Below are 18121 nucleotides of genomic sequence, written 5' to 3'. Positions count from 1 at the left end.
CCAGTGTTGATGAAAAAAAGTGTGATGTGGCCAGCAAAGTTAGAGCCTTTGAAGAAAGCACAACAGTTCCCAGGGACAACAGATTAACCACTGCACATATACGACGGGGCAGCCGGATAACGTACATGTACATGATCTAGCATTTCAAAGCAGGGGGTACGCGTGCATGCCTGCCGCCTCATCTGCGATGTGATTTAGTAGAGCATAAGCCGATCAGCAGGTCCTGACCAATGATTTATGGCCGGGACCTGCTGATTGGCCAATCACAGTACAGAGCCCTGTGTTTACTAACAAATTAGGACTCTGTACATGTAAGGCCCCTTTCATACAGGGAGTCCGTTCAGATCCGCCTGTCAGTTTTTTTGGCGGATCTGAACGGACGCCCCATGCATCTCTATGGGGCATCAGATGTAAGCGGAGACATGTTTGCTGACATCCGATCCGATCCGTCAAAACCGGATGGATGGAAACCCTATTTTCCATCCGTCTGGCGCATCGGATCGAATGAAAACGGACAGACGGTCCGTTCCCATCCCATTCCCCCAAATAGAAGAATAGGGACCTGTCAGCTGTGTCTCCACACACAGCGCAGAGACACAGCTGTCATCCGACTGCTCAGCGGTGGAGCGGCGAATTGAACCAGGGCTGAAAAAAACGGAGTCCGCCGACGGACTCCGTGTGTGAAAGGGGCCTTACAGAGATGTGGCTGATTTTTTCTCCCTGCATCAGCCCTATCTATTAGTAAAAGCAGCACATAATACACACAATACATTTGTTAGGCACTTGGATTGCCCTAGATGTTAACCCCTTCCAAATCAGTGTCATTAGGACAGTGACTGTGTATAGCATTAGCATTGATTACTGTATTAGTGTCACTGGTGATGTCAGTGTCAGTTTCTCAGTTCCCACACAGCATCAGTTAAGCTGGATACACACTATACAACTTTTGTTGTTAGATTTCCTTTAGATTTACCTTTAACTATGTAGTGCAGGGGCCTGCCTGATTGCATACAAATTGAAAGTGTTTAGATTTGACCTCATATTATATGGTTTTGGTAAATCTAAAGGAAAAAAATCTAAAGACAATTGTATAGTGTGTATGGCCCATTAGTGTCAGATTGACCGCTACACTATCACAGTCCCATTATAAATCGCTGATCACCGCCATTACTATAAAAAAAAAAAAAAATACAACATCCAGTATATATACCATAGTTTGAATACTATAACTTTCACACAAACCAATCAATATACACTTATTGGGATTTTGTTTACCAAGGACATGTAGCAGATAAAAATCGATAAAAATGTTATTTACGTACAGTGTTGCATGACCGCATAATTGGCAATTAACCACTTGCCTCCCAAGCCAAGTTTGACACTTCTCTCCTACATGTAAAAATTATCATTTTTTTTTTTGCTAGAAAATTACTCAGGACCCCCAAACATTATATATATTTTTGACAGAGACCCTAGGGAATAAAATGGCAGTTGTTGCAACTTTTTATGTCACATGGTATTTGCAAAGAAATTTTTCAAATTAGATTTTTTTGTATAATGTGAAAGATGACGCTACGCCTAGTAAATAGTGACTTCGGTACTTAAAAATCTCCATAGGCTATGCTTTAACATTTTTTACAGGTTACCAGTTTAGAGTTACAGAGGAGGTTTTTTAATTTTATTTTAATTTTTATATTTTTACACTTTTCCTTTAATTTTATACTTTTCTATCACTTTTATTCCTATTACAAGGAATGTAAACATCTCTTGTAGAAGGAATAGGGCATGACAGGTCCTCTTTTTGGAGAGATGGGGGATCTAGACCCCACATCTCCTCTAGGCCGGAAAGCCCGAGATAAAAAAAAAAAAAAGAAATCGACCGCAGGCTTTCTAACAAAAAAAAAAAAAAAAGCAGTGTTTACATCTGCTGGCGCGAGAAGTGACGTTATGATGTCGTTTCCAGCCTCCGAGAGTCATAGAGATGACTGGGGACCATCTGGTCCTTGGTCAGCTCTATAGTAAACATCTGCCACTGGTGGGTTCATTCTATGGCTTGCAGATCGCATAGGAGAGATGTGCTGGAGGGCATCGGAAGGGGGGGCATCCCCTCCCGCCACCTGTAAAAATAATCATGCAGGGAAACAGCCAGCTGGTTGTTTTTACTGTGCAGGGAATCGCTGGCTAAAAAGAATGATATCTGGATGATGCCCATTACGTCATATGACCTGAACCCGGGTGAAGTGGTTAAAGTAGCGCAATGCTGAATAGCAAAAAATACCCTGATCATGACGGAGGTAAAACCTTCCAGAGCTCAGGTGGTTAACTTGTGTAATATTAGTTTCTTACCAGACCCAGGGTGCCCTCCTCTGGTTCTCTGGATTCATACTGTGGTTCAGTTCAAGTTCTCAGAAAGGTATAGCAACTGCTGTGATTTCTCTCTTTCAATCCTGCTGAGACAGTTCCTCTTTTCCTTTCTCACAAGTGGTAGGAGTATTTTCTAGTACAGTCTTATCTCAGCAATCATACAAATTACACCATTCTCAGAGGGAGAAAGTTCCTGATCTCTGAGGGAAGGTGAGTAGTCTCTTTGTGTCTTCCAATGGTGGTCAACTATGGCAGGGCTCTGTTCAGCCAGCAACAGCCCAGTCTTTTCCTTACATACCTGCTTGCTTCCATACAGTCCTCCCCTTTTCCTCACCAACTTGCAGACCCTTTATCCTTGTTTCTGTTGTATTAGCCAATCACTAGGATTGAACCAGAGCCAGCCAAGATGGCTGCCTTCGGCACTGGAGACATTGCAAAGTGATCTCATTAAAGATGGCTGCTATGCGTCTGAATTAATGTATGTTTAGTTTAACCCTGACTACACTGCAGAAGGATAATACAGCAGCAACAAACGAAGAGGTTCCACAGCAGTTATCAGCTACAGTTCAAATTACGTGTTAAATGTAAAAAATAAAGAATAAAAATTATCTCTATATAGTGCAACTGGTGCTTGTTACTTTACAGCACAAAATGAAAAAAAATAATAATAAGTGATAGAGAACTGCAGACAGGAAAAACTGTAACGTCCCATGAGGCCTGACCTAAATTCTGCTTCTTCTCTTTACACCTAACTTCCCTATTCTAAAGCGATCCCAGTAAATATACTAAGGAATACAGGAATTCCTCCTAACACTTCCTTACAGGTCGAGAGTAAAAAAATATTTTCTTTGCAACTATGCAGGCAAGACAGGAGTAAACCACTGGTTACCACTCAAAGAACCCATAGTGACCACTAAAGGAACCTCAATAGGGAATGGCTGCTCCACTGCAGCTGGAATAACCATTCAAATTCTTTCAATGTGCTGGGTTCTCGTTGACCTACTTTCTGTTGCATGTCATCAGATACAGCAGGTCCTAAATTTTGCATTCAAACTTACGGTATACAGGTACATTTGATAATAAACCCAGTGACATGAACCCTGTGTGTGATTAGATATTGGAATTTTAGGGTATTTATAATAAGCTGTTTTGATTTTATAGTATATGCATTTACATACATTAACACTACATTAAATCTTTATGTATTTTGTGGCTTGTTTTTTGCTCGCAGTAGTGGGCCATTAAAATACATTATGTTGTTATACCCTTTAAAACACCCTGGTCCTGATTCCCAGAACAATCATCTAATATATCATTCCCTGGGCTATTTTTCTTGATTTATACCTTAAGTTTATAATCATGTTTGAGGACATTTTCAGAAATTCAATTATGATTTGTTGTGCTAATAAAAACATTTGCATTTTTGTAGATTATAGCTGTTACTGTTTTTTTTTTGGACAGGTTTTCAAGTTATATGCTCACTTTCAATGAGATAAAGGGATTCAGCGAGGCACAAGCATTCGGGGGGTCTGGCCGGGAGACCAGTAGCTATAGCAGTAGAGAGGCTCCCACCAACCAGCCGGATAAGTACACAAGCAGGTCACCCTAGAGCAGTGGTTCTCAACTCCAGTCCTCAGGGCCCACTAACAGGCCAGATTTTAAGTATCACCTTGGGGAGATGCAGACTAGAATACTGCAATCACTGAGCAGCAAAATATATCACCTGTGATGCATTTCAGTTATCATGCAAACCTGGCCTGTTAATGGGTCCTGAGGCCCGGAGTTGAGAACCACTGCCCTAGAGGATGATACAGGCTTACTCTATGTACAGGGTCTAAGTGCTAACTGTTATTCACCAGAGCTCCTGATGGTGGAGATGGGTTTTGCTGTGTGTTAACACCAGGTTGACATTTTCAGGATCGCCCCACCAGGAGATGAGCAAGCCGGTGTCCAGTAGCAGATGTAACAGGTAGGGATCAAGCAGAAGCATAGTCAGTAAACAAGCCAAAGGTTGGTGACAAGTGGTTGCAGGTTGGGATCAAGCAGAATCGTAGTTGAGGAACATGCCAAAGGTCGGTAACGAGTGGTAGTGGAGATAAGGACAGCTGCAGTTACGCAAAGGGGCAAGTTATCGACTAGAGAGAGCACAATAATCTGGCAAACAGGAAGTGCTTAAATAGGAAGTTCATGGGGGGAGCAAGGAGTTAAAGTTTCACAAGAAACAAGGTACAGGGCAAGATTGTCCTAAGGGATCAGACAGGATGCTGTTCATATTTTGAGATGGAGTGGAGAAGGATTAGAACTCCTATTGGTTTTACACTGTTACCTAGAGCTTAATTAGGATTTATCCTCATTTCCTCTTCACTGACAGCGTTTTACCAGACAGGAAGTGAGTTCATGTGCTGACAAGGAGCCTGCTGATAGGGAAAGAAGTAGAGTGATAGATAGATGAGCTCATCTCTGTTCTGCTTCTCCTTTCACTGTCCAGTCACAGGCAGGGGGCTTGTCCGGGATGGCCTAGGCTCAGAAGGTAGAATGATGCTGTCCTTTACAATGAGGGTATCTTGTGGCTGAAAAAAAGTACTGCAGATGAGAGCTGCATGTTACAATTGAATATTGTTACAAAAGCTGCTTTTTATTTTATCTTTTAAACATCTTTTTATTTTAATCTTTTTATTTTGGCCAGAATTTAGCTTTAAGGCTTTTAATATATTACCATACAATGATGAGACAATCTACATCAAGCTGACCACTTTCATATCTAAAAATAAAAAATAGAGTTTCCTTTAACAACTCTTCTTACAGTTCCACCCCACTTTTCTTTTTCTCTTCTAAAATATTCTACCTATAAATTATGTAGCTACTGAGCTGAATAACTTCCCTGTGATGATCGGTATCAGAAAGAATACCTTCCCATCAATATAATGATCTCTCTCACTGACTATAATATTATTTCACCGAATGCAGAGGGAGCCTTTAGAGAGCTACAAATTATCAGAGAGAACAGTGAAATTATCGCCTCGTGTAAAAGGAACACATTAAACGATCTTGCAGACTTGTTAGAATAAAGTTAATTTTATATTATTAACAGCATGACTCGATGGCAAAAGGTTAATGTGACTAAATGGGGGGATTATGCCCTGAGCTTTCTAGAGGATTATGGGAGATCTGTAACTTAGTGCCTAAAAGCACAATGACACCATGTGATCACTCTTCCCTGCTGGCATTTATTTTCTTTCATTTAATTGGTTTAATTACGGTTATTTTACCAGCGCAGGAAATATATATGCTTTGCTGAAATCAATGGAGCTCCCAGTAATTGTTAGGTGATTATAAGTCTCCAGTGACTGATATAGTACTGTGGGAATAAGCTCAGTAATGGTTACCATATTGTCATGTGTACCAGAACAGGCTCGTCACATTGAGGCTCCTAAGTGGTTTTAATAAGCTTGAAGGATCATTTCATTTATTTATTTGTCACCAGCAAATTCAATGGCGATGATTAGAGCATTGCTTCTCAACCCTTTGAGTGCCTTTGTGACGGTTTTTTAGTTGTCTCCTCAATTGAAGGGTGTACTGAGATAGATCTGCAAACACTTTTATATCAGCACAGGGAGCTGGAAGGGTGTTGAGTATTCTCGCTTTGGATAGTAGTTGTTCCTTCACTGGAAAGAAGTGAATATGCATAAGGACATCTCTAGGAACTAAATCCACCAGATGTTGGGGGGGTTTGAGGATTCTATGAATGCAATCTATTGTTACTTCCACTGGTGATAGGCCAGGTAGGAGAGAAGGAATCAGGTCACAGGCATAATCACATAGACCCGAGGGGGTACAGATTCTGGCAATCCGCGCAGCTTAACATTAAAGTGCGGTGAGCGGTCCTCCAGATCCGCTGGCTCTGCTTTCATCCACGAGGCATCTTCTTTGGTTTCCTCAAATGCATCTACTAAGTCATTGACTGTAGTAGTGCATTCCTCTATTTTGCCTGACTATGTATTGTACTCTCTTCCCCCATTTGTTGCTCAAAAAAACTGAAAGTTGAGAAGGATTAAAAGAGGTGCATGGAAGCCATCCAGCCCCCAGTTTGATGTAATCACCCTCCAGTCTGCCACCAACCAAGTAGACCTGTCTCTGATATAAATAAAGAACAGGCGTTTAGTTGACACACATTTGCAAACGCATGTGTAAGCTGCAGGGCCACTACACGGCACCCTGTGTTACATGCAGTCCTAACACTTTCTAATTTAAGTGTCTCCACAATAGAAGCACATGGTGTAATGCTCCTGCGTTTTTGTTATAGGCTGGATTTACAGCTGCAAAATCTCCACTCAGTAGTCATGTAGAGATGTGTTGAATACCAGATCCAACTCTCCAGGACTCATCACCGTGGGCCTGTCAGCTTCAACATACAGATATATACACATTCAATGAGATGTTCCTGGAGTGATAGGATGTATATGATAGTATGAAGGTGATGTGCTGAAGGGACAGGTGTGAACAGTGACAAGGATGGTAAGCACTTGATAGGTTTGTACAGGAGAGTTCAAGATGGTATTTAGGAATGCAGATAGGTTAGTATCGAGTATGCTAACAGGTGGTGAGGACAGCAGATGACAAATACAGGATAGACTAACCCAGTGCAAGGATAGATAGTAGTAGATAGGAGAGCTAGCAATCTATGCAGCAGTGCAGATGATAGATGGTAGTAGACAGGAGAGCTAGCAATCTATGCAGCAGTGCAGATGATAGATGGTAGTAGTCTCAAGAGTTAGCAATCTATGTAACAGTGCAGATGATAGAATAGTATGGATAGGTAGTAACAGTCCTTAATGCAATAGTAGTAGTGTAAGTTATGGAGGTTGCCCCTGCGGGGTACTTATCACTATAGTATAGTAGTAGAAGGGTCCGGGGATGAGGAAGTGATCCAGTAGCGAGATACAGGGATCAGTAGCGAGGTTCGGGTCTGAGGAAGTGATCCTGGTAGCGAGATACAGGGATCTGTAGCGAGGTTCCACAGCGAGACACGCTTGTAAGCATAGATGCAAGGCAGGTTGAAGAGTGAAGGGTGAAAGCAGCATGCCGGGAGTGATCGGGTGGCGAGACACAGGATCAGATATGAAACAAGTTCAGGTAGCGAGATACAGGAGCGAGTAACATCTGGTATGCTGACTTCAGACAGGGACGATCCAACCATGACGGTTGAACGAACATGTGAGTGAGAACGCCGGCGGTTGAAATAGCCGCTCTGCGGCGCTCAGTGATGACAGCATCGGTCTTAAAGGTGTATGCGCACCTACCAGAAGAGAATGGTGGGACGCATACACGGAATGGAAAGTGGAATAAGGGTACCAGAGGTACCAGAACATTACACATGGCTGCTAATGGATGGATGGGAGACAGGTGTAAGGGAGGCAGCCCAAACCTCCCCCCCAGCCTGCTCCCATCCATGACTGGTCTAATATATCAAAAATCTAATAGCGATGTTGTAGCGATGGTACAAACTGAGAAGGACCAGCTGAGAAGCATACACCTCCATCCCCTTGGCAGATGCAGTTTAAAACACAGATTGGGACTTTATATGAGGCATTAACCTGTAAAGCACAGTGCCTCCATCCCTAATTTCATAAAATATTTGGGACTTTAAGTGAGACACAAGCAGGTCATGCTATTGGTCTCCATCCCTGTATATGAAAAACTGAGGTCAAATCAGACTGCATCCACCAAAAACTCACGAAAATCCCCCATTTGTTGCTTGTCAGCAGAAAATTTGTGGATGAGGGAAGAAAGATCAGACATAAGAGAAAACTGAAGTTAGAGAAGCATATCCTTTATAGTGGTATCCAAACCAGCTTGTCCAGATGTGGGGAAGGTAGCAATGGAGGATTGTAAATGCTGGTATGCACTGGGAGAATGTCTGTACCCACCCCTGAGGTGGACTGGTGTGAGGCACCCATCCTCATCTGAATCTTGTAGGAAGAAAGGCGCTGTTCCAACATCATTATCTCCTATGTCGGCATCAGGCAGATCTATGTAAGGACGACCGAACAACAGGACGTCGTCATCTGTGATGAAACGCGTCGAGTCGTGACGTGCTGACGTCATCGCGCATTACCCCACAAGGACGGGTGATGGTGTGAGAGCTGGCCAGCTTTACTTTTTGTCGTTCATCTTATGGTGTTCTTACTGCCTTAAACAGCGGATGTTTGTAAGTTTTATTCTTTTACATAATTAAAGACCTACGATTTTACACTATGACGGATTATTTATATTTCTTTCATGGTGAGTAATATCTACACTCATTGGAATTGGGGATATAGCGTTATATGGATCGGGATCTCAAGTTCATCTGCCAATCTAGATGCCCTGGAGGTGTCTATTACACGCGCAGATGCCCTTTATGGTCCTATTTTTTGGTACAGAGCCATCCTCGTTTGGTAACGGATTCACTAGGGGTGGTGTTGGGATTTCTCACTGAAGAATCACATGATTGTTCATTTTATTTCTTCAGTTCATTTCATCAGTTTATTCACTATTTCACATGGTTTATAGACTTCAGTATGAACTTCATGTTTTTACTTGCATATTATTCAATATTAATTATTGATATTTTATAGTGCAACCTTCCTTTGCTAACAGATCTGTGTAAGAATGGAGATCGCATGGTCTGCCCGCCGGCGCCATCTTGGCCCTTCTCTCTTAGCAGTGACGGCCAAAAAGAGAAGGCTGTCAGTTTTTCTTGCCAGTGTCTGTCTTTAGTTTTGCAAGAAATTGCTGCCTTGGAGTATCTGAATGTTTAGAGGGAGATAGGAAGCCTGATGGATGCTGGTATCCCCCTGAATGGCTGGGTGTCTCTAGTCGGTTTTGCTGGGCTTAAGCGGCCATCTTCCAGTGCTCGCAAGCCACGCCCCCCCCCTTCTAAACATGATAACAGTATAAAATAAAGTTTATACTCACACACTAAAAGTATGGGCATGCAACACATTGTTATGTTTCAAATGCCTCTTTAGACGCAGTCTGTCTGGACAGTATGGTCATTTGCTGACTTGACACGCTCCACAGGCAGCTTAACTCTTCAATGAGACACACAAGTTGAATCCAATCAGTAAATTGCAGTACAGGGGATGTTTTGCCAGTCCTTTGAAATTCAAGAAGACAATGACTTTCTTAAGTCCCATCTCTGCAAAGTACTAACGCTGACTGTGGAAATTTCTGAGGAAAACAGGGAGGGTCAAGCTAGGACAGAACTAACTAGCACTATATAGAGGGAGATGCTAAATCAGGTGAGTAAACAAGGTATAGTGGTTCAAAATCACTAAAAAATTTTAGCATTCTACAGAACAATAACAGCATGATGCAGATTATGACATCCCAGTTTCATATGTCCACCTCATCCAATCAACAAGAAAGTGCAAAGTATTCCCTAAATGGCACCTGTGCCATGTAAGTGACCTACTGTGTTTACAATGCAGCAGGGTAGCTGCTCAGTAAAGGAACTAGAAGCTAGTGTTTGTTGATCACTGTAGTAGCGATCCCTACTGCAGTGATTTGCACCTTCCATGGGGATCACACAGGTTTGGCTTTAACATAGGACAACAAAAGGGTTTGCTCAAGGCAGACAATCAAAAGTTACACCACCATAGGTGGAACCAAGTAGCTGTCTGTAGAGTGCTGGGTGCATGCCAGGGTTCGCAACCATGGAGTGGAGACAAAAGAGAGCAAAGGCAGCGGCACATCCAGCTAAAAATGACATGACATGCACTCACAGTTCAAAGAACAATTCAGCAGACGTGTTTCACACACCTGTGCTTAGACATGGCTCTTACATGTGAAAAAAGGGGGGTATACCTGCGCTATGGAGTGCCTAATTCAAAAATTGTGGTTAAAGCTGCCACCAACCTACCACTAAGGTAGTGAAAAATTGAAATTGTAAGGGTGTTGGTATATGCACTTTGTTAAATTTGAAAATATGAAGTTTTCTGGTTCAACACAGGACTAATATTAGAATTGTTGACTGAGGTTTCTACACACAGTTTTCAGTGGTAGCGCCATATACCAACACCCTTACAATTTCTATGGCTTTTACATACTTCCATTAGTCCAAGCTGGATGAATGGAGATATATAAATTGCCATACCTGGAATTCAGCTTTAAGTATACATTTATTCTCTGCAGGTATTCCACTTTTAAAGACACTTGGAGTAAGATACTTTGAGAATAGTGACTATTGTATCTAATTTATCCCAACAACATCATAATGGAGCGTAAGATCGTCTACGAACCATCAACTCTGACATAATGATGAAGGTTCTTCTTTCCTCTCTCAGGTTTTTCATGAAGCTGCATACATGGCCGCAGAACGTCAAGACCTCCTGAATGCCATTAATGAGTTTCTGGATTGTAGTATGGTGCTCCCTCCATGCGAGGTTCAGGGGAAGGATCTGCTGCGCACCATCGCCACCTTCCAGAAAGACTTACTGAGGAAGAGGAGGGAGCGTGAACAGCGACGTTCCGCGAGGGAACACATTACGCCCAAAGCAAAAGGTCAGCACACAGCAATACATATAACCATTGTGGAGGTAATCTGTTCTAGTTTTGCACTTTAAACTTCATGTTAGCCACCTATCTTATCTCGAGTTTTATACAAAAGTGTTAGAACCCCTATCAGGTTTGTAATACTGTCTGTGCTCATTATGGAGATTTTTTTTTTTTGCCCAGGTTTTTTTTTCTTGCATTCTTTATTTATGAAATTTTTTACCATTGCTTAACAACAGCAGATCTTACAGTTCATAGAAAAAAAAACAGGAAACAATACAGCATCAATCCACCCAAAATCAGGTGCGAGAATAATAATCAAACACAATCCACAAAACAGAGATTTGGACCATATTTAAACCTTCTATAATATTTGTGTCACAGGGCTGGACCGTTTGCCTTAGATGCGGCCTGCCTTGGGACGGGCGATTCAGACATCTACACAGATCCACCCATGGGATGGACCATCTGTGAACCCTGTGATCCAAATGTCTAACTATTGCATTCCAAGCTGGGACCCTTGGCGGCCCCTTAGTGGGGACCTCCGTGAGTCTCTTATGCTGGCCCTGCCCCTGATGGCTCTCGGGTCCTTTGGTGTCCACCAATACCTGAGAAGTGCTGATGATTTATTGCAACTTTTTAACTCAGAATAGATTCCCACAGATGAAGCTCTCGTGCAACATCGGTGGATCAAGACGGGGCTCAGGTAAGTATTAGGGGGGCTACTGCTCACAGGAGGCTTTTTATCTTAATGCATATGCATTAAGATAAAAAAACCTTCTGCCTTTAGAACCAGTATAATCCTGACCTCCGAACTCTGTGCGTTACTTATTCCTAAACCCTAAACTCTGTTTGTAACTTAAAGGATAAGTTTACCTTTAAAAAAAAAAAGGGGGAGCGGGAACCTGGTTTTAAAAAGGCTTTACAGCCATTTTTCCTTTGTTAAGATGGCAGCGCCTGGGCTCGAAGCCCACTATAGAATTGGATCAGGTGAGGACATGGCTGGATCCCTGAACAGGTAAGTGTCCTTATAGTAAATGTCAGCAGCTACAGTATTTGTACCTGCTTACTTTCAATTTTTTGAGGGGAGACTAAAGCTCCTCTTTAAAGCGGAGTTCCACCCAAAAGTGGAACTTCCGCTTTAGGTATTCTAACCCCCTGACATGCCACATTTGGCATGTCATTTTTTGGGGGGGGGGGGGAGCGGGTACCTAGTTTTGACAGGTACCCGCTCCCACTTCCGCTCGGAGCGCCGCGGCGCCCTGAGCGGAAGTTCTCCTCTCCCCCTCCCTCCCTGCAATCTTCTGGGACATGTCAGAGGTCCCAGAAGATTGCCGGCCAATCAAGACGCGCAGCGCGACTCGCGCATGCGCAGTGGGTACCCGGCTGTGAAGCCGCAAACTGTCACAGCTGGGTGCCCACAGCAGTGATGCCGGCGCCGAGGGAGAGGATCGAGGCTTCGGGCGGCCGCATTGCTGGACCGTTGGACAGGTGAGTGAAATGGCTGGAACTCCGCTTTAATATTGATCCCTGAACTCTGTGTGTTACTTATTTCTGACCCCTGTGCATTATTTTACTGTGACCCATGAACTCTGTGTGTTACTTAGCCACTTAAGGACCAGAAGGTTTTACCCCCTAATGACCAGGCCATTTTTTTGCGATTCGGCACTGCATTTATTTAACTGACAATTGCGCGGTCGTGCGACGCTGTACCCAAATAAAATGTATGTCTTTTTTTTCTCACAAATAGAGCTTTCTTTTGGTGAAATTTGATCACCTCTGTGGTTTTTATTGTTTGCACTATAAACAAAAAAAGAGAGACAATTCTGAAAAATTGTCAAAACAAAATGTTTTACTTTCTCCTATAAAACATATCCAAAAAAAAAAAAATCTAATTTTTTCATCAATTTAAGCCAATATGTATTCCTTTACATATTTTTGGTAAAAAAAATCCCAATAAGTGTATATTGATTGGTTTGTGCAAAAGTTATCGAGTCTACATACTAGGGGATAGATTTAGGTCATTTTTATTTATTTATTTATTTATTTTTACTAGTAATGGTGATGATCAGCGATTTGTAGCTGGATTTTGATATTACGGTGGACAGATCGGACACCTAACTGACACTTTTGAGAGAATCAGTGACATACTACAGTAATCAGTGCTAAAAATATAAACTGTTACTGTACTAATGGAACTGGCAGGGAAGGGGTTAACACCAGGGGCGATCAAAGGGTTAAGTGTGCTCCTAGGGAGTGCTTTCTAACTGTGTGGGGGATGGACTCAATTGTTGAACACAAAGGCCTGTGTTCCTAAATAGAAGGAACAGAGGATCCCTGTGTTCATCTGTGACAGAACGGCGGTCTGCCTTGTCTCTATGGGGAGCGATCACAGGTGGCCGGTGGACATTGCGTCCTTCGGACACGCTGATTGGCTCCCCCTCTGGCCAATCGGCCGCCCCAAATGTCTATTACATAAAATGAAATACAGGTACGTTGTTTCGTGTAATAGAGCTGACCTGCTGCAGAAAAACTATGGCTGCTGGTCGTCTAGTGGTTAATCCTGAACCATGAACTCTGTGTGTTACTTAATCCTGACCCATGAACTCTGTGTGTTACCTAATCCTGACCCATGAACTCTGTGTGTTACCTAATCCTGACCCAAGAACTCTGTGTGTTACCTAATCCTGACCCAAGAACTCTGTGTGTTACCTAATCCTGACCCAAGAACTCTGTGTGTTACCTAATCCTGACCCAAGAACTCTGTGTGTTACCTAATCCTGACCCATGAACTCTGTGTGTTACCTAATCCTGACCCAAGAACTCTGTGTGTTACCTAATCCTGACCCATGAACTCTGTGTGTTACCTAATCCTGACCCAAGAACTCTGTGTGTTACCTAATCCTGACCCAAGAACTCTGTGTGTTACCTAATCCTGACCCAAGAACTCTGTGTGTTACCTAATCCTGACCCAAGAACTCTGTGTGTTACCTAATCCTGACCCAAGAACTCTGTGTGTTACCTAATCCTGACCCAAGAACTCTGTGTGTTACCTAATCCTGACCCGAGAACTCTGTGTGTTACCTAATCCTGACCCATGAACTCTGTGTGTTACCTAATCCTGACCCAAGAACTCTGTGTGTTACCTAATCCTGACCCAAGAACTCTGTGTGTTACCTAATCCTGACCCATGAACTCTGTGTGTTACCTAATCCTGACCCAAGAACTCTGTGTGTTACCTAATCCTGACCCATGAACTCTGTGTGTTACCTAATACTGACCCATGAACTCTGTGTGTTACCTAATCCTGACCCAAGAACTCTGTGTGTTACCTAATCCTGACCCATGAACTCTGTGTGTTACCTAATCCTGACCCAAGAACTCTGTGTGTTACCTAATCCTGACCCAAGAACTCTGTGTGTTACCTAATCCTGACCCAAGAACTCTGTGTGTTACCTAATCCTGACCCAAGAACTCTGTGTGTTACCTAATCCTGATCCATGAACTCTGTGTGTTACCTAATCCTGACCCAAGAACTCTGTGTGTTACCTAATCCTGACCCAAGAACTCTGTGTGTTACCTAATCCTGACCCATGAACTCTGTGTGTTACCTAATCCTGACCCAAGAACTCTGTGTGTTACCTAATCCTGACCCAAGAACTCTGTGTGTTACCTAATCCTGACCCAAGAACTCTGTGTGTTACCTAATCCTGACCCATGAACTCTGTGTGTTACCTAATCCTGACCCAAGAACTCTGTGTGTTACCTAATCCTGACCCAAGAACTCTGTGTGTTACCTAATCCTGACCCATGAACTCTGTGTGTTACCTAATCCTGACCCAAGAACTCTGTGTGTTACCTAATCCTGACCCAAGAACTCTGTGTGTTACCTAATCCTGACCCAAGAACTCTGTGTGTTACCTAATCCTGACCCAAGAACTCTGTGTGTTACCTAATCCTGACCCATGAACTCTGTGTGTTACCTAATCCTGACCCATGAACTCTGTGTGTTACCTAATCCTGACCCAAGAACTCTGTGTGTTACCTAATCCTGACCCATGAACTCTGTGTGTTACCTAATCCTGACCCATGAACTCTGTGTGTTACCTAATCCTGACCCATGAACTCTGTGTGTTACCTAATCCTGACCCATGAACTCTGTGTGTTACCTAATCCTGACCCATGAACTCTGTGTGTTACCTAATCATGACCCAAGAACTCTGTGTGTTACCTAATCCTGACCCATGAACTCTGTGTGTTACCTAATCCTGACCCAAGAACTCTGTGTGTTACCTAATCCTGACCCAAGAACTCTGTGTGTTACCTAATCCTGACCCATGAACTCTGTGTGTTACCTAATCCTGACCCATGAACTCTGTGTGTTACCTAATCCTGACCCAAGAACTCTGTGTGTTACCTAATCCTGACCCATGAACTCTGTGTGTTACCTAATCCTGACCCATTAATTCTATTCTTTACTATGCCTCGCCAGGAAAGGAAAATTACGGTAAGTATTTGATACAATTTTTCGTTTTCCTGGTGCCACCATGGCAGCATATATGTGGTAGATCAATGGCTAGCCTCCAGGGTGGGAAGCTTCAGCAAATCCTATCATATAAGAAAGTAAGTAAGCTACCGGCTTCCCACTAAAGACAGCTGTCATGAGGACAACTACAAGCCCTGGAGTGCACCCTCCTTCAAAGGGTGGATGCCCCAAAAACTCAACCCAAAAATGCCAGTGCTAACAGAAAAAGGACAATGGACAGCACCTAACTACTCCTGCAGTAAATTCACTATTCCAGCTACAATCACCTCAAGCCCCAGGCAGAACACAGGTGAAGAATGCCTAAGTGGCAGCCTTGCTGATCTGGGAAACAGTAGTTTACAGCCAAAAGTTTAGGAAGAGCTCATAGATTTAGTAGAGTGCATTTTGTCAGGTCGGGATGGAACCTGATCCCTAGACCATAGAGTTGGATGATGGTCTGCTGGGTCAACATGACATGGTGGAGCTAGAAATCAGAGCATCAGTACAAAGTCAACCTTGAAAAACCAGAAGAAACTTAAGGCTGAGAGACAGACTCTCCATCTTGACCCCATCCAACCAACAGACAGAAATGTCTTTGCTTTTCTACAGCAAGTACAAAAATCCTGTTTTTATTGCCACCTAAGTCTACTTTGGGGAATTTTCCCCTCACTACCCTTTTTGCTTGATTCAATTAATGCCTCGTACACACGTTCAGATAATCGGACGACTTATCGTTTGCATTTTGTTGCATGATACTAATATCGAATTCAACAATGCATATAAACGTAGGATTTTTTTCGTACGATTCTGGAAAAGCTTCCTGGTTGCGTAGCTATGTATCAGATGGTGTAAAACAAATACAATGGAAGACAGGCTTTTTCTGTGCTATTTTAGTGTTTCTGATCATGCGCAGTCTTTGCCAATCGATTTTTAGCAGGCGCATACTGTACTGATGAAACTATTGTCGTTCGAGGGGCTATCGTACAACAGAAGTTTTCCTGTTTGTCCCTTTGGATTCTGTTGGACGAATTGTCCTGATCAGCTGTCGAAAGCTGTGTACTAACGATCAGATTATCGTGCGATCAGGTCGAAAGCAAGTTTTATCGTACAATTATCTGAACGTGTGTACGAGGCATAAGACGTAGAGAGATTTTCCCCTCTCTTCATATTCTGTGTATTCATATGCACTCTTCTTTCTCTTGTATTTGATTTAGTGCTTGCTATGTAGTGCTTTCTAAGTATTGCAGTTGTATACATAAAATTCAAAACCATGTAATCTTTAAATTTTACTCATGTGTAGCACCCTCCTAGGTAGGTGCTAGTGAGAGAGTATAGTTTTGAGCTCTGTCTGCTTACCAGAGGGGCTGCAGGTAAATCTATATTGTTCTCTGCCTACCAGAGAGCAGGATCTGTTAGTGAGGTCTGCTCAGTGTGCTCAGTATGCGATTCATTCAGTCTAGAGAGTATTTCATGCTGGTCCAATAGGGAGGCATGTTGGACAGTGGGAGGAAACCTGACCAATGGGTGCATTGGCTTTTGATACAGTCCTGATGATTGGCAGAGGGCAGGCTGCCTCGGTGCATGTTGGGATACTGTATAAAAGCCAGCAGCATATGTGCTTGGGGCAGTGCTGTATTTTGGCCTAGGCCAACAAGGCCCAGGCCTAGGGTGGCACTTTGCAGGGGGGGGGGGGGGCGTCAAAAAAGCCCCCCTCCACCTTAGACTCTATTTGCCACTAGTTGCTAGAGCTGCCTCTCTCAACCCCCCTCTCTCACCCCCCCTCTCTCTCAGCCGCCCTCTTTATCTCTCTCTCTCATCCCCCTCTCTCTCTCACCCCCTCTCGCTCTCTCTCTCTCACCCCCCTCTCTCTCCCACCCTCTCTCCCTCACATCCCCCTCTCTCTCATCCCCCCTCTCTCTCTCATCCCCCTCTTTCTCGCTCACCCCTCTCTCACCCCCCCTCTCTGTCTCTAATCCCCTCTCTTACCCCCCTTTCTCAACCCCCTCTCTCTTTCTCATCCCCCTCTCTCTCTCATCCACCCTCTCTCTCTCATCCCCCCTCTCTCTCTCCCACCCCCTCTCACCCCCCCTCTCATGAGATCTCAGGGGTTCATGCTGGGACTCGTAGTCCTTCGATTTTGGAGGGAGTCACATCCATTAAAAAGGAAGGAGTGGGGCACATTTACATAGGAGGGGGAGGGGGGCGCCCAATTTTAGTCTTGCCTAGGGCAGCACAAAACTAAAATACACCACTGGCTTGGGGTCTTTCGTTGGATAGCGTAGTCCCGGAGGGAGGGGGCAGCTGCATTGGAAAAATGGTCAAAAATTCCCATAGACACACTCCAAAACCTTGTGGACAGCCTTCCCAGAAGAGTTGAAGCTGTTATAACTGCAAAGTGTGGACCAACTCAATATTGAACCCTACAGATTCATGTGCATGTAAAAGCAGGTGTCCCAATACTTTTGGTAATATAATGTATGTTGCTTAACAGCAGCAGACTAAAACCAGGCCACCAGATTGGCGCTGTAGTCTTGAAATCTCAGGTCTGGGTGGACAAATCTCTTGGCAGGTAACATGCTCTCATGTATGTATTTCTTCTGTGTATTTTAAGTTGTTTGCCTGGAGTTCAGTTTTACAGTCAAACATATCCTCCCCTATGTTTCAAAAAGTCACCTGTGATTATGAATACTACACAGC

At 43.4% G+C, this 18121-nt stretch overlaps 1 protein-coding gene across 1 annotated transcript in view; it reads left to right on the top strand.

Moving 5' to 3' along the window:
• Positions 1-18121, top strand: part of SLC4A3 (solute carrier family 4 member 3) — a gene marked incomplete at its 5' end in the record, with an annotated part of 84978 nt that overhangs the window by 29857 nt on the left and 37000 nt on the right. Inside the window, one exon of the mRNA XM_082260939.1 lies at positions 10692-10908. Within this exon, the coding sequence (XP_082117065.1) occupies positions 10692-10908 (217 nt within the window). The remainder of the gene's footprint in view (positions 1-10691; positions 10909-18121) is intronic.

Source organism: Pelophylax lessonae, assembly GCF_965119305.1.
Source record: "Pelophylax lessonae genome assembly, chromosome: 6".
NCBI lineage: Eukaryota > Metazoa > Chordata > Amphibia > Anura > Ranidae > Pelophylax > Pelophylax lessonae.
Note: the sequence above shows the minus strand (reverse complement) of the source record. Positions and strands in the feature narration are given on the sequence as shown.